Raw genomic sequence first — 27,164 nt, forward strand, 5'->3', positions numbered from 1 at the left:
AGCAGAATGCTGAAATTAGCCAATCAGAATCAAGTATTCCAGAGAGCTGTAGAAAGTCACTATTAGCAGTGCACCGATGTATCTGCCAATTATCAGTATCGGCCAATAAAAGCATTTACATGACGTGGAAACATGTTAAAGACATTGAGAATAAAATTTCTTTTGAAATTGTGTAATTAATTATTAGTGATTTGCATTAAAAAGCTTAACCACCAAACTATTGATTTCGGCCTATTTTGTATTGGTGCATCCCTAGTCATTATATTAACTGATATCGCACTGGGTTCTAGTTTTAATATCTCTTACCTGACCATCGGCGTCAAATGCCAAACAGGCGACGCCGTGCGTATGAACATCTCTCAGGATGGACACTGTCGTAAGGGCGTATGAATCCCACACACAGATATACGGATCCTTTCCCACCTGACCTGTCGCCACCTGGATCTTATCAGGATGCAGACCTAGACTGAAAACAGGAGAGATATATGCTGAGAGTTCAACTGTTAAAGGAACTGTATCTGAGGCATGCTGTCGATTATAGCAGAAAATCCTTTAAGATTTGCGTGTACCGTAATACGTAGTATAATGGAAATATATGGGGCAAGACATTTTGGAGGTTTAAAAGCAGATATTGCAGCTTGTACTTTTGTCAAAGCACTTCCATACAAAAATGTGTGCTATTTGAGCTGTAAAGTTGTATAATCGTTCTTTTAGTGGTGGAACTACTTTTCTAGGCGGACAAACTTTTAATGGAAATTTCTGTTGATTGTATACGAGTTTCCTACTTGGAAGTTGCATGTGAACGCCCTGTCAAGTCATAATTACAATTAGGAAGTACGTAGTTACAACAAGGAAACTCAGAGAATTTTGATTCCTGAGTTTCTGAGTTGGGAGGAGATGTAAACGTTGAACATGGAGGAGTACGGTTCTTGTAGTGTATGATAGGTTATATTGCTTTTTCAAAATGCAGATTCGCTTGCCATTTTGGTCATATTCATTTACAAACATCAGTGACTATTTGATGCATATTGTAAATTTTTACAAAGAGAAAATAAAATCGAGAGTTTATGGCAAATTTGAGGTTCACCAAACTTCTGGCAAACATTTGCATCAAATCAAATGTTCAGTTGCGGTTTGCGAGCATGTATTTGACTGAAATTATATTATCACCAGCAAGTTGACATGTATTACAGTGTCAAAATAAAAGCTCCTCACGAAATATGCAAGAATGATCCTGGCGTCCTCCATCTTTCTGTTTCTCTCTGACAATAAAGCACTTGAGCATGACATAATCGTAACTACGGCTTTAGAAGTTGGAAGTAGAATAGTTATGATAGCACGTAAAGGCAGCATTATTTTCCTCTATGTAAACAGCCCCTCTCTGGTATCCTTGCGCAAACCATGCTAAAGTTATCAGATTTGAGTGTTTTTTCATTGTTCATGACAGGAGTTGGAGAACTGTGTATAGTTTTACTCAGATTAAGTTAGAAAGTGTTTTTTTTACACTTAAAACACTTAAAAAAATGCACTTTCACTCTCTTCAGTTTTACTGAATTCTCCCATGTTCATATTCCTCTAAAAATGAATGAAAACAAATTCAATTAAAGTAATTTTTTTAGTTGATTCAACTAAAAAAGGGTGTCTTTTCAGCTTTATTTAATCCATTTGTGTTGGTACAACAAGAATACTATTTGTTTGGTTAACTAAAACTGTGCAGAAGATTTCTTGATCCCAGCATGCTTTGCATGGGACTCGACAGGGTGAGTCAATGTTAAAATTAAGTGTTATTTTATGTCTTTGTGCATGATAAATAATATGGGTGAGGTGTGTTACTGTGTAATGCTCTCTTGAACGGATGTGTGCGGCGATTATGGCTCAAGGATCTACTGTTGGGAGGCATGAACAGGCATTGACCACCCAAGGACAGCAGATCCAGGAAATATTACAGACGGTACGTGCTTTATCTGACCAATTAAATCCCATTCAACATTCCGCTCCTATTCAACCTGCACCTGTCCCAGAACCTGTAGAAATTCCTGACACGCTGCCGAGCGCAGCTAGTTTTGTACCTCCTGAGAGGTTTGATGGGTCTTCAGATAATTGCCGGGGCTTTCTTATGCAGTGTAGCGTTTTTCTACAATATCACCCCCATCTACGATCGGACAGTGAGAAGGTCCATTTTATGATCTCCCTGCTTATTGGCAGAGCAAGACAGTGGGCCACTGCACTATGGACCGCTAATAGCTCTATTTTATCTTCGTATGATCAGTTCTGTGACCAAATTGCCAGGGTATTCGATCACCCGGCAGCCGGGAGAGATATAGGTAGCCGCCTTATGGATATTAAGCAGGGGTCTATGCTTTAGACTTTCACACTCTTGACGCTGGGAGCGGATGGAGCGGACCGGCTCTGCAAACTGTGTATCGCCTTGGTTTAAATCCGCAGTTACAAATGGAACTAGCCTGCCGGGGAGAGTCATTGAATTTGGAGAATTACATCCAGCTTTCCAACTCGGTTGATAACCTGTTGCGCGATCATACATATAGACATTCTTCCAGTGGTTCCGAACGAACCGTACGCCCCAACCCATTACAAGCCTCACCCTTGGAAAATATTGCTCAACCTGAACCCATGCAACTTGGTCGTTCTCCTCTAACTCCCGCTGAGCGGAGGAGACGTTTAACACAGCGCCACTGCTTATACTGTGGTCAGCCTGGACATCATATTGTTTCATGCCCTCTGCGCCCCCAGCCTTCGTCCTCCATGAGCCAGGTCAGAACTTCTGTCATTTTAGACATTACTCAAAAGCAAGTTACGCTTCCATTCATTTTTTCAGTTAACGACATTCGTTTCTCTACTCCAGCCTTAGTCGATTTCGGTGCGGCCGGGAATTTCATTGATGAACATTTGGTCCAGAGTCTGGGTATTCCCCGCTGTTCAGTTGAGCCGCCCCTTAAAGTTAATGCATTGGATGGAGCTCCACTTGGATCTGGATTAGTTACCCACAGAACTGTACCTCTGACACTCCAGGTGGGCCTATTTCACAAGGAAATAATTCAATTTTTTGTTGTTCGTTCACCTAGAGACTCCGTAGTTTTAGGCCATCCTTGGCTAAACCTCCACGACCCCCATATTTCCTGGCGCACGGGGGAGCTGTCGAGCTGGAATAATTACTGCCTATCACACTGTCTTAGTTTACCCGTTTTTTTCTACCTTAGTGGAAAGTCCTGAGATTAAGTTTATTGTATCCGTCCCCCTTGAGTATTCTGACTATGCTGATGTTTTCGCTAAAACTCTGGTTGCCCTTCCTCCACATCATAGCTGGGATTGCGCCATTGATATTCTTCCAGGGGCTCCTCTCCCTAAATGCAGAGTGTACCCTTTGTCACTCCCAGACTCTAAGGCAATGGAGGATTACATTGATGAGGCACTAAACCTAGGAATAATTCGTCCTTCGACTTGGCCTGTAGCATCAGGATTCTTCTTTGTAGAGAAAAAGGACGGCGGACTCCGTCCTTGTATTGACTATCGTGCCTTGAATGATGACACGGTGAAATTCACGTATCCCTTGCCTCTAATCCACCCGACACTGGAACTTGTCAGTAAAGCCCAGATTTTTTCCAAACTCGACCTCAGGGGTGCATACAACCTCATTCGCATCAGGGAAGGAGACGAATGGAAAACTGCTTTCGTCACCACTAGGGGGCACTATGAATATTTGGTTATGCCGTATGGCCTTGTTAACGCCCCTTCAGTGTTCCAATCTTTCATGAATGAGATTTTTCGAGACATGATTGACAGGTTCCTGATTATATACATTGATGACCTACTAATTTTCTCTTCCAACCTGGCTGAACACATGGATCATGTTTCTCGGGTACTACAAAGGCTCAGGGAACACTCCTTGTTCGTCAAAGCTGAGAAATGTGAATTTCATCGTTCTTCTGTCTCTTTTCTGTCCTGAAGATGGAGACCAACAAGGTCTCTGCAGTCCAGTCCTGGCCTGAACCCAAAACGCTGAAAGAGCTTCAGCGTTTCCTGGGATTTGCTAATTACTATAGATGTTTCATCAGAAACTTCGGAAAGATAGCTGCGCCCCTCACAACTCTGACACGAGGTAAACCCAAAACTTTATTGTGGACTCCATCCGCTCAACAGTCTTTTCAGCCCCTAAAGGATGCATTTACCTGTTCTCCGGTGTTGAAACAACCTGATCCTTCTCTGCCCTTCATTGTGGAGGTCGACGCCTCTAAATCTGGTGTGGGAGCTGTAAAATTATACCCCTGTGCATTTTACTCCCATAAGTTATCTCCCCCAGAACAAAATTATGATGTTGGAAACCAAGAGCTGCTGGCTATCAAGTTAGCCTTAGAGGAATGGCGTCATTGGTTGGAGGGTTCTAGGTACCCTTTTGTCGTACTTACCGATCACAAGAACCTGGAATACATTCGCTCTGCTAAAAGATTAAATTCCAGACAGGCCAGATGGGCAATGTTCTTTGCTCATTTGAACTTTTCAGTCACTTACCGCCCAGGATCCAAGAATACCAAGGCCGATGCCCTCTCCAGACTTCATTATAATGACTCCAAACCTACAGAGCCCGACACAATCCTTCCTGCCTCATGCCTAGTGGCCCCAGTTAGGTGGGAACTATTGGAGACTATACAACATGCCCAAAGGAATGAACCAGCACCACCTCAGACTCCCCCGGACAAGACGTATGTGCCAGCAGTGGTTCGTCCCCAGTTGATGCAATGGGTACACACATCTCTTTGTTCTGGTCATCCAGGTATCACTCGTACATTAGAGTTACTCTCTAGGCAATTTTGGTGGCCCTCCTTCCCAGATAGCAAAAAATGTCTGCACGGCTTCGTTTTGCCGCCGTCCCCAAGCTGTCGGCTATAGGTGCGTCTCACTGGCGGGGATGAAGCGTTTGCCGCCGAATTCGTCACGCCCATTTCCCAGATAGCAAAAAATGTCCGCACGGCTTCGTTTTGCCGCCGTCCCCAAGCTGTCGGCTATAGGTGCGTTCAGACGGCGGGCCGCCCGCTTCATTTTCTCTGGCGGTTGCCTCGCGGCAATCGACCGTGGCCGGCTGGCGGCAAGCCGCTTTGAAATACGAGGACAGCTTAGACTCTCAAAATCGACCAGCCATGTTGGCTATTATTATTTTTGCTCCAAAGCCATTAGGGTTTATAACAGATTCTTGACTCTTGATTCCATGATAAGGTAAGGTTTAGGAAATGACATTTAAATTACTTTGAAACTCTGAAGCGATTATACAGTAATATATGTAAAATATATTGAATTATTTATACACAGGTGAAAATTGTTTACATTTATTTGATTGATGCACATTGAGACAGGCACCAATAAACCAAAAATAATTCCTTTTTGTAAAACTTACTTGGCAATAAATATCTTTCTGATTCTGATTAGGTTTTAAAATAGATATTTAATACAGGGTATGAACAATTTAGCAGAATAAATTGATGAAGTTAGACTTTTCACCAATGCCTGTATCAGTGAACAGTGAAAGACATCTGCAACATGGCCAAAATATCGGATAGCCTATACTTTAATTATTTTTTATTAATTTGCAACCATGGTGATATCTATCATAAACATGAAAATCCCTGTTTTGACGTGAAGGATAAACTCAATGAAAAAGCGAAATTATCCTCTGGTTTCACAGTTGCGCAGAAATTTCGTTTATGTCTACATTTTTTCCAATCTCGAATTTTTTTGTTATTTTACCTTTTACAGGTTTTGCAATTTGACCTGTACAAATGTTTAAGAAAGTGTTAAAGTCCTTGTAAAGGTAATATAAAAGATCTAAACACATTATAAATGTTAAAAATGTATTGCTAAAACACATGACAAAGACTGAACAGTGAAGTTCCGCTGTCGCCAAATCTGTTTCCGGTTTACTTGCGCGTCGCCCAAAATGTCTGTTTTTACTCGACGTCTCCAGAATCTTCCGAAAATACGCGTCAGCGATGTTCATCGCATTGTTGATGCCTGGTCTCCTGCTCCGACAAGCAAGAGGGACAAGGGCTTTAAACTCTACATATCGAGTTATCTGCACAACTACAAGGGTAAGTATTTTAATCTAATCTGGTGTGCCGGCAGATAGCGGCTAAGCTAGTTCAGCCACGTGTTCATTTTTAATGTAACGTTAGTATAGAAGCTTGTTTTTCTTAGTTTTAAAGCAGACTGTTTGTTAATTTTTGTGATAATTGTGATATCAATTATATTAACTTGGTCTCCTCTCAGTTTCTAATAAAGATCAGGACACCGGTGAAGTCACTGTCAGGGCATTGTGTTACAGGTCCATGAGAAAATCAGATAAACCTCACAGTTTGAGTGTATGGTGAAGCTAGAATTAATAAGACCGCAGTTATAGGCTTGTTACTTTAATAGCCCGATGTTCCTGGGGACTCGGCTAAGGTTATTCATGTTTAATGTAACTCAAATGAAATGAAAACAGTTATTGTAGGCAGGTAAGTTTCCCTAGCTGGTCCCTCTGTGTAAAATGCGTTCTTATTCAAGTTTTCAACTCAGTCATTCGTTTAAGATGCAATCTTGTGTTATAAGTATTAGGCTATCATGATTATACAGTGAGCAAGCTATATAAATAAGTATTTAATATAATAAGTGTAGAGCAACAACCGAGGGTGTAAGGTAAAGGCTGAATATTGTAGATTTATTACAATATGTTGCATGTTTGAATTAAAATACCTGTGGATATGCAGGAGCACACACTCTACAAAGGCCTGACTGGAGATTTGCCTGATCTATCCGTCCTTCAGGTGAGTAGGGATATAACAATAGCACATTTCACTGTATAGTATGATATATCAACCAAAATCTGTATACCAATATTTCATTTTCTTTTTCCTCCCTTTTACAAACAAATATTCTGCTTCAAAGAAAAAAAATGAAATTGATGTTATCATAAGGGTTCTTCATTATGAACTTGTATGCCATGCATAACATACTGTGGATAGAAATTACAGGGAAAGTTACTGGTATGATAATTGTGGTTATATTATATTACTATTATATTTAGTGTATTGCTAATCAATATATTGTTACTTCCCAGATGACAGCTGCTCGCTTCAAGAGCAGGTGAAGCAAGTTGGGACAATGTTGAAGACATTTGCTCAGCACTGGGCAATCGGGTACAACTTGCAAACAACACCTGTGGTTGTTGGTTTAATTCCCACTGGGGCCACCTGTACATGTAGTAGACCTAGATATAAATGTCATAGTTTAGTATTTGAAGGTCCAGGACTGACTACTTTATTCTTTTATTCTGGGAACCCCTGTAGGTGCAGATCAAACCCTAATGCTGCGACGTCTTGGGAGTTTGGCGATGTTGTGCGTAGCATGGACGACAAAATGCTATGCTGCAACGTTTCAGTGCCAATGTGTCTGTTGGAGAGTTATCCCTGACAGGGGATCTGTTACTCCCCTAGACACCCAGGAACATTTGGCGTTGCTTGACAACAGTTTGAGGCAGGATAAAGAGCTCCAGCAACGATTTGTAAGTGTGCCGATTTCGTTTATAACGGTATAGGGTAATCTAAAAAGTACAATTAAGATCGTACACTGCATATTCTACAGTCTGAATCCACAGCCTGTCACATTTTAAATTTATGAGAAGCTTCAGAGAAATGTAATTTGTAACATGTTTTTTTGTATTTTCAGCTTCGGTTTTTGGCAATCAAATGTGGGAGGGACCTAAAGACAACCGTGTGGCTGAATGCTTCAGAGTATCTTCTCTAATCACCTTTCCATCAATACAACCTGGACTGGTGTAGGGGATAAAGCATGTTTTAGAGACATGTTCCTGAAGACCATTGTTCAAAGTAAGTTGGATATTTTTTTATATTTAAGTAGATGTGTATGACCTTATTCCATTCAAATGGAATGACAGATCTTTATTTTCTACAGGAGCCATCCGGAAGAACCCGGCAACACAGGATGCCACTGATGAGGCGATCCAGGTTAACGCTACGCGTTACCTGAAAGGAGCATCTGAACATGAAGGTGGAAAAAGGCGCCGCACAGCTGAGAGGGACCCACAGCCGACCCCTTAAACCTAGGCTGACTACTGACACCCCAGCATCACTGACAACTGGAACCCTTTCTTTATCCTGCAGTCAGTAACATCAAGACCCCTAAAAAAGCCTGCTAAAAGTGTCAGACTACACTCACCCAATCCACACTGTTCACTGTGGAAATTGCTCTTTTTTTTTTTTTTTTCTCGTGACCCTGCTTTGAGGGCAGCTCCTTGGATGAATATGGGATGGTTTGTCCTTTTATACAGGCGCACGAGGAATCACTGAAGATATGCCAATTTGCACTGCCTCATTCTGGGGGTCGGGAAAACCGGTGATTCTTAGCCCAGAAGTCCCCAACCTCTCCAGACATTCTGATTGGCTGTGTTCTCTACAGCCAGATTTTCTGCTGTTAATTATATTTATTCCCACTTGTTGTCATGTGTAAGTTGAATGTCAAAATGTATATTATACCTGCACATTCCTTGATACCAAAGATCTCAATTATTTCATATACAATTTGCTGCTTATTTCATTGTTACAGTGCTTAACTATTCTATTTTTAAATATAGCTTGTAAATCCTAGATTATACATCTAATACTTGATATTTGCACATTATCTGGTATCAAATATTCTACTTACCGTGACTTTAGTATTGGCTTATTTAATTCCGTCAGTGCTTAACAATTCTATTATAGTTTGTAAATCCTATTTCATACCTCTGATACTTGATATTGCACATTAACTAGTACCAAAAATTCTACTTTCATTCCATCACAGTGCTTAACTGTTATTCTATTGTTACATATAGCTTGTAAATCCTTGTGCCACAGGTCAGCATTGCAGTTATAATGGTATATTCTACTCCAGAGCTTTACTCTAAATTATTACCACTTAACCAATTGTTAGAAATGACTTGTAAATATGATGTTATACCTCAATTTATTTGGTATCCTGCACTTTCTTTGGTACCAGAGGGCTGTTTCACAAAAGCAGAATTTAGAAATCCAGGATAAGAGATAAAGCTGGGCTTGACCTAGTGTGATCAGTGCATCCTGGCTTTATCAGTTTCACAAAGGCCAAACCAGGCTCAGGAGGAGCGGCTATGTCAAGCCAGGTGTAAGTAATTCAGATAAGTGGGTGTCAACAGCTTTCTTCAAGAGACCACACGGTCCATCACAGATTCATTGATGCTACAATGGATAAGTTGCGTGCGCCATACTTCACAGCAAATGAGCAACATCTTTTAATGGAGACTTACTGACGAATTGAAGCACATCATACTCAGAAAAGGAAACACTGCCGCTATTATAAAGGAGCGAGAAAGGGCATGGCAAACAATAGCGGATCGACTGAATGCGTAAGTAGCTACTGAAAACGTCATAATTATACATTCAAGGAGTTACTTGTCATTTGCTCAAATGAACAACTGTAAACTTAAAAATGAACAGTGGAAGTCAATGTTGTAACATGTGTGAATCTGACAGCTGATTAATTTATGTTACTCTTTTTGTTACACATCCTATCAATATTTATACAGAACAAACATGACTGGACCAAAGAGGACCTGGCAACAGGTCAAGATCAAGACTCGGAGTCATGGACTGAGCCAGGCCACTTTGCCTCGATATTGCTGAAGATGCAGTCAGCATCACAGATCATCTGAAGCAATAAGTGTTGAGGTCATTTAATGCACATAATAAATGTATGTAGTTGATAGTAGGTCTAATCATAACCCACTCTTACCTGAACATTGATACTATGAAAGGATTTTCTGTTAACAAAATCACCTTCATGTGCACCAGAGGGGCGTTTTATCCTAATGTGTGTGCAGTCCAGCGCACCAATAACATTAGGGAATCCTGTATCAAAAAAGGAAAGAAAAGTATTCCACCTGTTCTAAAGTTTATTTTGTGATGTGTAGCCTAATTCATGTTACCTGCAATGTTGTAGAATCCCTCCTTGATATAGTTCATTCTTCTGTGGCCGGGAAGGTTATGAAGATGTGCGTATATCCTTTTAATGCCAAATACACACTTCTGACGGTGCGGCAAATAGTGGCTTTGCTAAGATTTTCAGCATCTCCTACTGCATATAGGAACATACCACTAGCGAAAAATCTGAGCCCAATACAGATCATCTGTGAAATGGTCAAGGCATGGCTCCATGCGGTGCGGTGCTGAATTTTGGGACCCAACAGTCTGCACAGGTAGCGGATGCCATCCCCAGAAAAGCGGTAACGCTCTTGCAGGTAATTGTCGGGAAAAAGCCAATGGGTCGGACCTGTCCCGAAACACTTTTTCACGCCTGAAAGCCCTTCTCAATATAAGTGCTTCATCTTCTACGATGTCATCCAAAAATGGGCATGCCATTGTAAAGGACGAAACATGTGTTTAGAGCTACTTATATTGCCTGACTTGATTGACAACACTTTTGCTTCTTTATCAGCCATTTCTCTAATTCCCTCATCACATACAATAGCCTATTAAAGACCTATCTGTCAAACTTAGAACAACAGCAGTCTTCAAAAACACAATTGAACAGTAACAATGCCCATATGGATAATTATTATTAATAATGGTAGGCTACCATCATAATGTTACAATAATAATAGTACTTGACTGAATGCCAATATGTATCTGAGGTATTTTAATGCAGGCTGATAAAAATTGCGCTGAACACATAGATGACAAAACGGAATAACTGACAAAACACATTGGTTTCTGATCGGCGAGACCACTGACTGAACAGATAAGGCACCAGGATTGACTAAGCCTGGCTGTTAGCCTGGTCTGGAGCAGGCTAGCTGCACAGAATAAATCGCCATGGTAACTTATGTGCTACTGCTTTCGTGAAACCGAGTCCCGGCTTAATTCAGCCAGGATATCTGGAAAATCCCGGCTTAATCCGCTATCTTGGTTTTGTGAAACAGCCCTCAGATATCCTCATTGCTTGTGTTTACTGGTAATTCTTTTCATCCCAGAGCAGACCTCTTTATATTATTAACAATTACTGTAAGTGTTACAATAGTGTTTTTAAAAAAAAAAGAAATTGGAAACCTGCATGTTCTTTTGTGTGTGTATATATAATGTTTGTATTTTTCTGTTATTTATATTTCAGTGATATGACATCTTGTTTCAATGACAGTTACTGTACTTTGAAATGTGGAATTAAAACGCCAAATGGAAATTTGTCTGGTTTGATCAATCATTATTCTTGATAAACTGCATGCTATAAATATATATATATATATATATATACATACACAATAAGCGCGGCAGATCGCTCGGAAAGCGGTTGCCTCCGACGGTCCGCCTCGATATAACGGCGGCGGAGCGGCGGCTGGCCAGCGGGCCGTCCGCGTATCGAAGGCGGTAGGAAGGCGGCTGCCGCTTTTAAAAAGCGGCTGCCGCCGGCGGACAGCCGTCGAACGTGTTTGCGATATCGCCATTCTGCCGCTTCTACTGCCGCCGGCGCACCGCCAGCGGACCGCCGACTTCTTGCTATCTGGGTTAGCGGACGATGTTCGTGACTATATCTTGTCTTGTCCCATCTGTGCCCAATCCAAAATGCCTCGCAGCCTGCCAGCTGGACTCCTTCAGCCATTACCCATCCCTAATCGGCCGTGGTTGCATATCTCCATGGATTTCATTACTGATTTGCCACCTTCAGACAATTGCACTACCATTCTAGTAGTTATAGACAGATTCTCAAAAATGTGCCATTTGGTTCCTTTGCCCAGACTACCCAATGCCACCCAACTTGCAGACATTATAATTAATAACATATTCCGAAATTTTGGCATTCCAGAGGAGATTACTTCTGACAGGGGAACCCAGTTCACGTCCAGATCGGCTGGGAATCCAACTCAAGTTCTCTTCTGGATACCACCCACAGACGAACGGTCAAACAGAACGTCTGAACCAAGAAATCGGCAAATATCTCAGAGCCTATTGTTCACAGAACCAGACTAACTGGAACACACACCTCCCTTGGGCTGAGTATGCCCAAAACTCTCTCGTCAGTTCATCCACCCGGACCCACACCCCTCTTCCATCTGGGCCAGCGGGTGTGGTTATCAACCTGTGACATCCGTCTACGTCTCCCCTCCAGAAAATTAAGCCCCAGGTATATCGGTACATTTAAAATCATCAAAAGAATTAATCCTGTTACATATAAACTGTTACTTCCATCCCGCTACAAAATCTGTCCTGTGTTTCATGTTTCCTTGTTCAAGCCGGTGTTCTACAGCCCGATGGTTCTGCCTGCAGCCCCTCAGATGCCACCTCCACCACTAGACATAGGTGGCCAACCAGTCTATGCTGTCCGGGCTTTGCTAGACTCCAGATGTCGCGGCGGCCAGTTGCAGTACTTGGTAGACTGGGAGGGCTATGGACCCGAGGAGCAATCTTGGGTACTGTCGTGGGACATCCTGGACCATGAGCTGAAAGAGAATTTCCATCTCCAGCATCCTGATCGACCTGCACCTCTTCCTAGGGGCCGAACTCCTCGTCACCGAGCACAGTCGTCTGGAGCCGTCCGCAGAAGAGGGGGAAGTACTGTCATGGAATCCAGTTCCACAATCCACCCCACTTCTTCCAGTTCCCACACTCGCTCTCAATCCCCTGAATATTAGTTTCACCTGCGCTGTTTTGGACTCTATTTATACCCTGCCATTTAACCTTTTGTTTGTTGGTTATTGCATGTAGTTACTCTGCTTTGCTAACTCCTCTAGAAACCCTTCTAGTTATACTAGCCTTTTGCTTCATGTTTTATTCCACGCCTGCCCTGCTCCCTCTGTTTGTTTATTGGATCTCCCGGCTCTGACTTTGGACTCTGTTTTTCACCTCGCTTTCTGGATTTGCCCTCTGTATTTGTTGATAACCCTTTATTAAAACTTTTTCCTGCATTTGAATCCATCTCGTCCTGTTCCTGTCACAGCTACACACAGGTTCACACTCTGCACAGCTATCTACCAGCTGGCTCTCGTTACATATGCTTTAACTTAGTTTAACTTGTTTGGACCCAGAAAATCCCTTTATAATCGGCTTAATTAAGGGAAATGAGACAAGTCTTCTTGTTCTGTCTTCTCTGACTTCCCTTACAGTGCTTCTGCTGACAGGAAGATTGTGTTGAATTTCCTCTCACCTTGGCAACAGCTCTGCCATGGCGACAAACACTGAGAACAAAAGCTCAGGGACACTATCAATGCCACACCATTAATGCAGGTGCAGCATTTCGGTGGAAAGAATATCAGAGTCTTCATCTTACTTGAGAATTCACCATTTTAGACAGATATGTTTAAAAAGAAAATTACTCTACGATAATGATTTCTTTCAGTTGAAAAAAAAAGAGCCCAAATATAAACTGCTTCAACATGATTCTAGTGCGATACAAATGCTTAATAACCCTGTCAGAGTAAAGTTAAATATCATTTTACAACTCCTCTCATGACTATGCAATGGTGTGGCTAATTGTTTTCATTGATATAGCATAACAATTGCATCATTATGAGCTGGTGAAGAGTGCCGAGCCACAGTCATTTGATCACAGTGATTTAGTGTAACATTTACACTACAGGCTCGTTTACCCAGCATGCACCCTATAAGCATCCTTATCCATGGCATCAGTAACAGCAGGGGCAACAGGGCAAGAATTTCCTCCCAATCGCACATCAAAGGCAGATTAAACATAACTAAACAGTGTGTGTGTGTGTGTGTGTGTGTGTGTGTGTGTGTGTGTGTGTGTGTGTGTGTTTTGAGCTTGCAGGAAGATCAAAGTATCTCTAAGTCCATGTGCCAATATGGTTTGTGTCACAGATGTGCTGCCATAGAGAGAGGGAGAGAGAGATAGAGAGAGAGAGAGAGAGAGAGAGAGAGAGAGAGAGAGAGAAAAGAGAGCAAATGTGTGAAAGTGAGGACCAATATAAAAGAACAGCATAAGTGCTACAGTGGTGCTTGGGGGGCCATGCCCTCTCACTTCAACCACTGTGCCCCCTAGCTAAAATGCTATATTCGACCCAATTACAAATCTTTCCTGTTTTCTGTTGAATGACCAGGATGCACAACTCCATTTGCTTTGAGCAGATACGGATCAGTCTATTAGTCTAAAACTACTCTATTTTCCAGCAAGACGGTATACGTTTTATTTATTTGGAACATTACGTATAGTTTTAGGGGTTTGCATATCTAAAAAAGCTGTGAATTGATCTGTCCTTCAGATGGCGACGACAGAACACAACACTCATTACAGCGGTTACATTTAGTTATTGTGCCCCCTCAGGAATTTCAAATGCCCCCTTATGCATTTCAATGTGGTGCCAACTTTGGGAAAGACCAATCGCTAATGAGATCCCTTATAATTATATCTCAAATATTTCTATGATGAGATTCAATAGAAAACAAATGGAAACTTTTGCTTAAAGTCATGAAATCAACATGAAATCAGAACTGACCCAATTTATTTGTTGAATACATTTTCCTGGCTGTATTGTCCCTAATTCATCATTTAAAGTTATAACAAAGGAGAATTATTTTTTTTGACTTTGTAATCTCAAAAATGATCAGATGAGACTTTCCATAGGGATTTCATCAAATCCTTCATCCCTGCTAAAAACAGCTTAAACAGCATGCAATTCCCATGCTGGTCATTTATTTTCTCATTGAATGTCTTTTTAAATACACATTTTAGGAGAAAACTCTGAGATAAAGTTGATGCTTAAATTATATGTAACTAAGAAGTCTCTTGATCTATAAAAGTGCAACCTCTGAGCAACAGCACCTTCCTCTGAGTGAAATCCACAAGTAAGAGATTAATAGAAAGTGATTGTTGAAAGGAAATATGAGCATTTGAAAGAGAAAACACTGACCCTGAAGATAAAGTGACTCTGACATCACTGAAACGGTTTAAAAAAGCAGCGTACAGCTGCAAACGGCATTCATCGATTGAATCAAGACTTTGCACACACAACAGATAAAAGTGTGAGAGTGTGTGTGTGTGTGTGTGTGTGTGTGTGTGTGCACATAAAACATCAGATAAGTCAACAGATATTCTGGCTTGAAAGGAGCTTAGAAATAGTTGGGTGGATGTATTTCAAAAGTCATATTTCACCTCAAAATAAAGAAGTATAATTAAAAAAAGACAGTACATTTTGTAAATAAAGAACTTCAATAAAATAAGGCCAATTTTTGGACCATTTCAAGACACCTTTTTTCCTGAATTGTCATTACCATAATAAAAATATCTATCACTGCATTTCTGTTATTATTTACTGTAAAAATTAATTTACTGTATTTTAGTAATAAGAATAATGACAATTACAAAAACATTACTTATAAGTAAAACATATGAATGCAATGTAATTGTAAATATGTAATTGGTTTAAAAAAATAAAAAAAAGGTTTAAATGACATGAAAATAATGTCACAATGCAGAAAAACCCTGTTATTCTCTTCCAGTAATGTTAAGAAAATAACAACACATTTAAATCGTTAAGTGTTTGTACATCATGGTAATATTTGTTGCACTACCTATAATTCATAGTAATTTAATTAAAAAAAACAATATTTTTGTAATACTGTAAATTATGATAATAATAATTTTAAAAAATAAATGTGAAGTAAAATATCTGGATCCAATTCTGAAATTAGAGTTGGGGAAAATGTTTTTAATGGTTATGAAACTCCTAAGAAAATAAAAAAATATTTCATGTAAGATAGGAAAAATTTACTGTAAAGCAAATAAAATAAAAACTTGACTTCCCCTTCTGTCGCTCTCTCCACGTTGTGTCGGAGAAGCGACACTAGGGGTCTCTCTTGAGCGCCGATATTCACCTCTGATCTATGAAAAAAGGCCAATGAGAGTTGGCAGCCAGTATTTGCATGTCCGCCCCGGACATACGGGTATTTAAGCGGCGCAAATACGGGAGTTCATTCAGAAAATTTCTTCGAGCCGATGGTCTGTCTGCAGTTTGCTGCGAGTTACACGGCACTTAAACGTTCCTGTTTTCCTCTGACGATCTGCATGCTGTTGGATCTTGACGGCGCACAACAGCGGCTTTCTCCTTCTCAGTGCACGGCGTGCATTGTTGCCCCTGAGCCTCGACAGCGCAGACACGCACACACACACACTGTGTATTAAAAGAGTTTTTACTAAGAGTAATTTTCTCTAAAAGAGCAAACACAGCGGCGTTGAGCGTCCTTTTAAGGATGCGTCTTTTCAAGATGCCTTTCCGCCCCTGTGTCGTTCCTGGATGCGGTAGAGTGCTCTCTGCTTCAGACGGCCACAGGCGCTGTCTCGTGTGTTTGGACCGCGATCACACCGGCGGCGTTGTGGATGGTTCATGTTCTCACTGCGAGAACATGACCATGACCACGTTAGCGATCGCGGCTCGCTTTCAACAGAAAGCAAGCCACCCCAGCTGCACCCGCATTGCTCCTTCTTCACACGGGATTAAGGACGGTGCGGTTGGCGTTGGAGGCGATTTGGAAGCGGCAGCGGGTGCAGTTTCGCCGGGTAGCCCCACGAACCTCCCGTTCCCGACACGCTCGCTGGTCTCCGTCCACGCTTCAGCGGCGATAGCCGCTCGCCTCACGACCCGGCTGTCTATCCTCCGAGTCCGAAGCAGATGAGCTCGCCGCTGCATCGGAGAGTCGCGGTGTCTGATGCCGAGGACTCCCTGGACTGCCGCCGGGCCAGCAGGCCCAGGCTGAGCCGGCAGCTCAGATGTCCGACATGCTTGCCGGGCCGCCTTGAGCGTGGGGTTGGACTGGAACCCTCCATCCTCCCCCAGCCTTCTCGGTTGGATGATTGGTTCCTGGGGGCAGCGCGCCGTTGCGGCCTCGCATCCCCGGTCCCTTTCTTCCGGAGGTGCATGATGAGCTGGCGTCTACGTGGAGAGCCCCGCTCTCCGCTCGTCTAGGTGCCACCCGCTCCACTCTCTCCACCCTCGACGGCGGAGAGCGCCACGGGTACGACGCGATTCCCCAGGTTGATAGGGCAGTTGCGCACATCTATGCCCCGGTAGCCCTACCTCCTGGCGGGGTCGCCCCGTACTCCCGTCCAAGCCCTGTAGGACAACATCCTCGCTTAACGCGAAGGCCTACACTACGGCTGGCGATGGCCCTCCTGCAAGTCCACCAGGCCAAAGCTCTCAGAAACATGCACGGGGGTGGACCTGATCCTGATGTGCTGCAGGAACTGCGCTCAGCGACCAACCTCGCCCTGAGAGCGACGAAGGCCACAGCGCAGGCAATCGGACAGACGATGGCCACCCTAGTGGTCCAGGAACGCCATCTTTGGCTCAACCTGGTCGAGATGCGTGAGGCTGACAAAAACCGCTTCCTGGACGCACCTGTCTCCCAGATTGGCCTTTTCGGAGACACCGTCGAGGACTTCGCCCAACAGTTCTCTGCAGTGAAGAAGCAGACGGAGGCCATTTCGCACATCATGCCCCGCCGCAGACCTGCCGCTACGGGCCCTGCCCCGTCTGCCCGCCGTCTGCACGAGTCCAGAGGACGCCAACATCAGACCTCCTCCTCAGTCAAGAACCCGCCCCCTGCCGGGCGCGCGGAGCAAGGTAAGTGCTTTGAGTCTATTCTCAGCACCTCAGCCTCAGGCCGCAACGAAGCCGCCCGACGCTGCATTACCTGTTCGCCCGCTGCGAGGCCCGCCCGGTACGTCCAAAATACTCGTCCCTTTGGTGCCCCTAGTGCAGAGCTGGGAAGCATGGCTTTAGCTTCCCAACGCATCACGCTGGCTGCACCGGACCATTCGACTCAGTTACGCCAATTCAGTTTGCCCGGCTCCGCCCCCTTCAGGAGCGTCCGCTTTCTGCAGTACACGGCGAGCACGCCAGTTCCCTGCGCACGAAATCGCGACCCTCTTAGCCAAGAGCGCGGTAGAGCCCGTCCCTCCAACCGAAATTAGGAAGGGTTTCTACAGCCCTTACATCATTGTACCCAAGAAAGGCGCGACTTACGACCAATCCTGGACTTGCGAGTTTTCAATCGGGCCTTGTTAAAACTCCCGTTCAAAATGCTTACACAGAGAAATATTCTGGCTGGCGTTCAGCATCTAGATTGGTTCCAGCGGTGGACCTGAAGGACGCGTACTTCCACGTCTCAATTCTGCCACGACACCGACCCTTCCTACGGTTCGCGTTCGATGGCCAGGCGTTTCAGTACAAAGTCCTCCCCTTCGGCCTGTCTCTGTCCCCGGCGTCTTCACGAAAGTCGCAGAGGCGGCCCTTGCCCCGCTACTGAGTAGCCGGCATCCGCATTCTCAACTACCTCGACGACTGGCTCATCCTAGCACACGCTCGAGAGTTACTATGCACACACAGAGACCAGGTGCTCCGGCACCTCAGCCGCTGGGGCTTCAGGTCAACTGGGAAAGAGCAAGCTCACTCCGGTTCAGAGCATCTCTTTTCTCGGGTTGGAGTTAGACTCAGTCTCAATGACAGCACGTCTCACGCAGCGAGCGTGCTCAGTCGGTGCTGGACTGCCTCGCTTCCTTCAAGCCAGGCACAGTGGTCCCTCTAAAACTTTTCCAGAGGCTCCTGGGGCATATGGCGTCCTCCGCGGCACTGGGGTTGATGCATATGAGACCACTCCAGCACTGGCTCCAGACTCGAGTCCCGATACACGCATGGCACCGCGGCACGCATCGGGCAAGGATCACCCCCGCCTGCCTCAAAACACTCCGACCCTGGACAGACCTCTGCTTTTTACGGGCAGGAGTGCCCCTGCAGCAGGTGTCCCGACGCGTCCTGGTCACAACCGACGCCTCCGGTCGGGCGGGTGCCGTGTGTAGCGGGCACGCAGCAGCGGGCCGTTGGAAAGGGGTCCCGCTGCGTTGGCACATCAATTGCCTGGAGTTGCTGACCGTCCTTCTTGCTCTCAGGAAGTTCCTCCCGTTAGTTCGGGACAAACATGTCCTCGTGAGATCGGACAGCACCACGGTGGTGGCGTACATAAATCGCCAAGGCGGCGACGCTCCGCCACATGTCACAACTTCGCCCGCCGTCTCCTCCTATGGAGCCAGCAGCGACTCAAGTCGTGCCACTCACATCCCGGCAAGCTCAGCGTCGTAGCGGACGCGCTATCACGACAACGCCTGCCCGGCGGGAGTGGAGGCTTCACCCCAGTCGGTCCAGCTGATTTGGGAGCGGTTTGGCAAGGCCCAGGTAGACCTGTTCGCCGCCCAGGAAACCTCCCACTGCCCGCTCTGGTACGCCCTAACAGAGGCTCCCCTCGGGACAGGCAGCTGGCACACAGCTGGCCCTCGGGGCTGCGCAAGTACGCATTTCCCCAGTGAGCCTTCTTGCACCGGTGCTGTGCAAGGTCAGGGAGGACGAGGAGCAAGTCACGTTGGTGGCCCCCTACTGGCCCACTCGGACTTGGTTCTCGGAACTCAGGCTCCTCGCGACAGCTCCTCCCTGGCGAATTCCCCTGAGAAAGGACCTCCTCTCTCAGGGGCGGGGCACGCTCTGGCATCCGCGCCCAGACCTCTGGAACCTCCACGTCTGGTCCCTGGGCGGGACGCGGAAGAGCTAACCGGCTTACCGGCGACCGTTGTGAATACCATCAACCAAGCCAGAGCTCCCTCTACCAGGCACCTTTACGCCCTAAAGTGGCGCTTGTTAGCAGATTGGTGTTCTTCCGAGCCGAAGACCCACAGAGATGCTTGCGATTAGGTCAGTGCTTCTGTTCCTACAGGAGAGGCTGGACAGGAGGCTGTCCCTGTCCACCCTCAAGGTGTATGTTGCCGCTATCGCCGCCCACCACGATCCTGTAGGCGGCAAGTCTTTGGGTAAGCACGACCTGATCCTCAGGTTCCTGAGAGGCGCCGGAGGTTGAATCCCTCCCGGCCAGGCCTAGTTCCCTCCTGGGATCTCTTGGTAGTCTTGGCAGGACTCCAGAGACCTCCCTTGAGCCACTCGAATCAGTTGGACTCAGGGCCCTCTCTCTTAAGAGCGGCCCTGCTGATCGCTTCGCCTCCATTAAGAGGGTCGGGGGACCTGCAAGCGTTCTCTGTCAGCGACACTTGCCTGGAGTTGGGTCCGGCAGATACGTCTGTGATCCTAAGACCGCTGACCGGGCTATGTGCCCAAGGTTCCTACCACACCATTCCGAGATCAGGTAGTGAACCTGCAAGCTGCCCGGGAGGAGGCAGACCCAGCCCTTTCGTTGCTGTGTCCAGTCGCGCGCCCTGCGCATTTACCTGGACCGCACACAGAGCACCAGGCGCTCTGAGCAGCTCTTTGTCTGCTTTGGGGGCGGCAGAAAGGGAATTCCGTCTCCAAACAGAGGCTCAGCCCACTGGGTTGTCGATGCCATCACACTGGCTTATCACACACAGGCTGTGCCCCTACCCGTACGGGTCGAGCTCACTCAACAAGGGGTGTTAGCGTCCTCGTGGGCACTGGCCAAGGGCACCTCCCTAGCAGACATCTGTAGAGCCGCGGGTTGGGCAACACCCAACACCTTCGTGAGGTTTTACCTCGGCGTTGAGTCGGTTAGCGTCTCGTGTTTTCTCAGGTCCGAGCCCGTAGAACTTCGGTAACACGTGAGACCGACCGGCCGGGTGGATCAGCTTGCGCCCAGCGCCCTTTTCCTGGCGTCAAGGTAAAGTAGTGCGCCTTCTTCCCAGAGCGCCCACTCCGAGTCGGGCCCCTGGTCGATTCCTCCCCAGCCCTCCGGTGCAGCGGTTCAGCGGAGGAACTCGCCGACCCAAGCCACTGCGGGTACCCTGATGGCTACCCTGTACTGGTATAGGTGCTCCACAGGTAAAGTAGAAGGCCTCCTGTGCGGGCGCCCCCTGTGTGTATTTCCACGGTTCTGTCCCCTACGAGCGGACCCCGTGTCTCCCTTAGGCAGTTACAGCTGCCCGGTCGCCGTGCTGTAGCAACTCCCCCTTCGAGGCTGGGATCTACCACCGCACCATACTTTCCACCACGAGCCCTAAGGCGGCCGTGTGGCGTGTCTACCACTTTTCCTCCCCAAGAAAAAGGGCAGGTGTGGTCTCCGCAGGGTCTGGGTAAGACCCCTTCCCTATATGCGTGTAAGGGCCCCGGCCGTGATTGCTCTATCGCGAGAAACATAGCGAGAAAGAGGCCCAGCCAGGCTGGCCCGTTCCCATGTTGGCAAACATCGCCTTGTTCCCTCCCAGGGTAACTAGAAGGATCCCGATGTTCGTATGGGGCATTGGGGAAGAGTACGTGCAGCCGGGTACAGACGATGCGTGGCACTGGATGAATCCCTGCCCGCCTCTGTATCGGCAGTTCACGTACACGGTTCAGCACATGGCAAGATTGGAATGGGTCCCCTAGTGTCGCTTCTCCGACACAGCGTGGAGAGAGCGACAGAAGGAGAACGTTTGGTTACGTATGTAACCTCCGTTCCCCAAGGGAGGGAACAACACGTTGTTTCTTTCCTCCGCCATGTCACTGAACCGAGCCACTGTTGTGGCCGGACCATTTCCGGCTCCTCAGAAAAATCCTGAATGAACTCCCATATTTGCGCCGCTCAAATACCCGTATGTCCGGGGGCGGGACATGCAAATACTGGCTGCCAACTCTCATTGGCCTTTTTTCATAGATCAGAGGTGAATATCGGCGCTCAAGAGAGACCCCTAGTGTCGCTTCTCCGACACAACGTGTCGTTCCCTCCCTCGGGGAATGGAGGTTACATACGTAACCAAACGTTAATTCTCAGTCTAAATTATGATTTTAATTCTAAATCATAAATTATTTGTGCATTATGGTACTGTAGTATTTCTTGTACTACCTTTAATTTATGCTAATTAAAAAAAACCATTGTATTGCAATAATTGTTATGCAATGTAATGTAAAATAAAGAAAATAATAATTATATCTAAATACTATGTTAATTTTAAAGTATTTACACATCATGGTATTATTTGTTGTGCTACCTTTAAATTAATAAAATATAAGTAGGAAGTAGAATAATTACATTTAAATAGTTAAATTAATAATTAAAAAAAACAGTGTATGGTAATACAGTATTTTTAATGAAATATTGCAAATATTACTATATTACTGATAATCAACATTGAAACATTAAAAAAATAAATACATACTTTTTTGTAAAATTCAACCAGTGTGTGTGTGTGGGAATGTTTATGTGGTTTATGAGGACAATTTTTAGGTTACAAACTGGTAATTACAAGGGTATTATGCTATAAACGTGGTTTAAGAGGACATTTCTAGTGTCCCCATAATTTAAATAGCTTAAAAAACATATTAAACAATGTTTTATTGAAGGTCTATTGTAAGGTCTGTGAGGGTTAGGTTTAGGGGCTGTGTTAGGTTTAGGGGATAGAATCTATAGTTTATACAGTATAAAAATCATTATGTCTATGGAAAGTCCTCATAATGATAGGTAGACCAACGTGTGTGTGTGTGTGTGTGTGTGAGTGTGTGAGTGTGAGTGTGTGTGTGTATGTGTGTAGTCATGTTCGGAAAACCTACGGGTGTTTTACTCATAGTAACCTCTGGCAGTTGTGCTGAACCCCTGTGAGTCAGTGAACAGCTGAGGGATTGTGGGAAAGATCTGCCATCTACAAATGAACACCAGTCTGCAGTGAATGCAGGCACAAAAAGAGAAAGAGAGAAAGAGAGAGAGAGAGAGAGAGAGTTCCTCCACAGATGTTGTTAAGTCTTTGTGCAGCAAAGCACAATTTGGAAATGCCAAATGCCAACAGCACGGATTTGGAAATGCCTCAGATAATTCCAGCTGGCCGGACACCTGCAACTGCATTTTTATAAAAAACTTTCCACTGAAGGCAGCACTATATTGATATCTATAAAACATTCCATTTAGTTGCTTGTTAAAGACATGTTTTTCCAAACCTGTATGACCATAATGTTAGCCTCAGTCACCATTCACTTTCATTATATGGAAACAAAATGCAATGAAAGTGAATGGTGACTGAGGCTAACATGCCTGAAATCTTCTTTTGTGCAGAAGAAAGAAAGTCATACAGGTTTGGAACAACATGAGGGCGAATAAATGATTGCAACCACAAAAAACACATTAGCAGCCACACAGCAACATCCTGACAACCACCCATAACACCCAAGCAGCATGGAAGCGACTTCACCTGGACAAGCCCCATTCATATTCCTTTTAAAATGAAAGTTAAATCTCCTATTGATGTTGCTTTATGTGCATTATGCAGCATTTTAATTACGCAGAAGAAAAAGCCTAAAACCAAAGATGCCTTACAGCATTAACACTATTCTTTTGTCTGCTTTGCAAACACCATGCATGTTTTAATTAAAAAATAATTACAATATTATACGTCTTACGCAGCATAAAAATGTCAAATAAAAATACAAATCTGATGTTGGTCACTCAGATTTCTACCTGAATTTGGCCCAAATGTTCTGTGCTATTTTTAACCAAAGAAAAAATATCTGTTCATTAGAACAATGCAATTATGAACGCATCTCCAACAAGCGGTTTAATGAAAGGAGTGGTCTGATTTTTTTAAGCCATAATGAGCTCCTGAATCTATGCAGATCCCAAACTATGACAGGAAATTCTGTGTGGAAAAAATGTACTGTAGCTGCTCTTCTCTTACAAGCTGCACAGGGAAAGAGATGGTGTGAAATTTGAGCTTACTATAATTCCACGGAGCATTTGCCCCCCGTTTAGAGCTCAAGTGTACAGCTAATCCTACAGTGTTGGTGGTCAGATACAAGCTGATAGAACTGACCCCAAACCTGTTTGGCAAGCCTAACTGACTTTTAATCATGTGCTGGATGGGAACTATAGATATGTATTAGGGATGAGAATTTTTGAGTTATTTTGAAGTCAAGTACACTAACCCCCCCCCAAAAATCAGTAATCGATAACGCAAAAATTTAAATGTAACTTTAAAAAAAACCATTGGTTTATTCATAAACATGATCAAGAATGGTTTAAAAATAGGATAACTTCATGAAAGTGTGCAATTCTTTTTGTTGGAGAAATATATTTAACAATATACATTAATAATAATAAGAATAAAAGGTTTAAAAAATAACAGTAAAAAACGTTTGCAGTCACCAAGAGCTTAAAAAAGGCAATACTGACAGCATGAGGGTAATGCACACATACTGTTTAAACTCTGAGTCTACATAAAGACTATCTCATTTTTATCATTTTACATGTTATTCAGAAAAACAAGCGGTGAAAGATGCTTATTATAAAATGCGCTTTGCCCGTGTTCAGATATTTCACGCACATACACAAATACTGGTCTGATCAGTTTCTCGTACCACTGCGCATCGGAAAAACATAAAAGCAGATCCTTGTGCGTTGCTTTGCATGACTCGAACAAGAACCAAATATCAATAGAGCATAATTCAATGACAATCAAAAATATTGACAAAGTATTGCCACACTTGACTACACATTTGGCCAAAGATGCCATCCTTATTCCTTCTCTTATCCAACACGTCGATGCCACACATAGATTTGGTAAGAGGGAAAGTACAGGGAATTTCAGATTGCAAAAGAAAACCAATTTGCGATATTCGAGTAATGTTTTAAATATTCAACTGCCTGGTGCAGAACGATTACTCATGCACATCCCGAATATCTATTATTCAATTTTCACTAGTTAAAATGCAAAATCTTGGTGTCTGCAATAGAATTACTACTAGTGACATTGGTCATTTATCTATATCAGTAATTAGGTTCGCACTCATACAAACTTTAACTCTAGATACAAAAATGATGTCATTACTTGTGGAAATACCCGTACTTGATATCAAAAATGGAATTTCCACTCAAACTAAATATTATTACCGAAATCTGTGGCTGCATTTTCACTAGTCGAATGATCTGTCATTCACTCCTGTTCAAAATGCAATTACAGAAATCATTCATTTCTTACTCGTAGAATTTCCAATTAAACAATTCAGCTATGCACTTCTTTCTAGTAAAATGGTAATTGTTTATTTTAATAATTGCACTGTTCACTTACTATAATAATCACTTAATTACAAATGATCACTTACTAACCAATTTTACAACTTTGTTGCCATGGTGATGTAATGTCAACAAAGCCTAAAACCCTCAAATGACTATTTAAACAACTTTACAGCTCAAATAATACATGAGTTTGAACAGAAGAATGAATGTAAGTGCTTTTTTAAATTATAAGCTTCACTTTTCTGCCTTTGAACCCTCTAAAAATTGGCCCCAATCACTTCCATTGTAAATATTTTATTCATAAGAATGTTTTGTGGAGCGTGATTAGAAATGAACTCGACATGTTCCGGTACCCTGAATTTGATGGCATTCTGCTGATTTACTGACAAGCGCTGTCTCCCATTAGACGTTTTTGCATAAATTCAATGTTTACGTTTTCCAGTTAGCGTGACTGACAACTTCTGAGACACGTTTTGGTCTCATGGAAACCAGGAAGAGGTCACATTCACATAAACATCGATGAGCATGATTCAGAGGTTTAATTTATCCTGTAAAATTTAATTTTTACTCCACTGACGTTTCGATTTAGGGTTGGGGTTGGGTTTAGGGAGTAGGTTTATAACATATGCATTCCTGTTACAAAATACAACTCGCTGTAGGCGCCATAATGTGAAAATTTGGAAACCAGAGCTCACACGTGCTCGTATGTTCAACAACACTTCCATCTTCGGCCACTGGGGCACTGAATGAAATTTCAGTAAGCACAGACCGGTTCCAGCAGCAGAAATTCGACCTACTGTTGCCGAATTCACAGTGAAATCCAATAGTTTTTGAACCACTATAACTTCATAAGATGTGGATCTTCAGTGTAATAAAAAGCATTTTATACCCCTGTGCCTTAAGCATCATGCGTTTCTTCATAGTAATTTTAATATGATTTTTAATTGCAAAGTTCCCCTCAAGCAGTGAGATGAACTGGGTTATACACACTATTCTGCTGTGACCATTGTGTTAGGGTGACCATATATTAGAGACACTCTATTAGCATAACATAAATATATATAAATAAATAAAAATGTCCAACTTACTAAAATAAAATATTTGATGCCATGAGTGTACCTTCATTTACTATTATTTTGAATGGACATGGAGAATGAAGCAATGTGATAACAATTTTACCTGGTCGCAAAAGTAGTCCATTAATTTACCTGATGAACTTTCACCTTTTGCTGACCCTTTATGCATCACAGAGCTAATGTGTGCTTCTAAATCACTTGCACTTTTATTAGCAACTGACACATAAGTGCCATCTTTACATCATACATTCTGCTTCTCACGAATCTCCACCTGGACGAAAGCACGAGGATTTGTTGTGCAAATCTTCTGTAAATTTGCACGTTCGTTTGGGCATTGTTTCCACTCAGCTGTCATTTGCTGCTACTGTCAAGCAACTGTTTGATGCTGAACACAACAGCACTTCACACGTTCGCGGAGAGATTGACAGATGGGAATTTGGCCAATAGTTGCTGCAAGCCTCTTATAATCGACCAAATGGTGTGCGAGACGGCAGGACTTATAAAGATGGGTTTGTTGAACGTCTGGTGAGATGATATTACAGCAATAGTAATATTGATTTTTGCCTTGGCAAACACCATAAAAATGTCTCTTTTATACCACCAACAGGCATTTTCCAATCTGTAGAAACTGAGGTGTAGCACTTTTTAAAATGTCTATCTTTGTCAATACCTATGCCTTAAAGTGTCCATTCACAGTTCAAATCACTATTGCGCCATTGTTATAAACACTAACATCCTCTTTTCCAGGTCTCTGAATAGACTGACTTCACCTGGAGGCAAGAATTAGAAAGAACGCAGTCATAGCCGTTTCCGCGTCGTATCGGCCCATCTCTCCCTTGAGGAAAATTATTGCATAGCTCTGTTTAACATGAAAAGGCTTTTGATTCTGAAGGTACAGAGTGCTATTCTTCATCTAGGCCATCTGGCAGTCATCTTAAGATACAAACCTCAGCACCTCATGCTTTATTCTAAAATCTTATAATATTGCTTAAATACATCATCTGTGTTTGTCACCATTTCATTGTCCAGGCCCCGACCCCTCGCCTGTTCGAGGGCTGTAATGTGACTCTAAATCTTG

The 27,164-nt window shown here is 43.8% G+C and overlaps 1 protein-coding gene across 2 annotated transcripts in view; it reads right to left on the bottom strand.

The window, feature by feature from the left end:
• The window catches only part of eml6 (EMAP like 6), a 93,145-nt gene that overhangs the window by 64,647 nt on the left and 1,334 nt on the right, over positions 1–27,164 (bottom strand). For both annotated transcript variants that reach the window (XM_052111916.1, XM_052111915.1), the window contains exon 2: positions 307–466. In XM_052111916.1, the coding sequence (XP_051967876.1) occupies positions 307–466 (160 nt within the window). The remainder of the gene's footprint in view (positions 1–306; positions 467–27,164) is intronic.

This window comes from Xyrauchen texanus, chromosome 39 (genome assembly GCF_025860055.1).
Source record: "Xyrauchen texanus isolate HMW12.3.18 chromosome 39, RBS_HiC_50CHRs, whole genome shotgun sequence".
NCBI classification, from domain to species: domain Eukaryota; kingdom Metazoa; phylum Chordata; class Actinopteri; order Cypriniformes; family Catostomidae; genus Xyrauchen; species Xyrauchen texanus.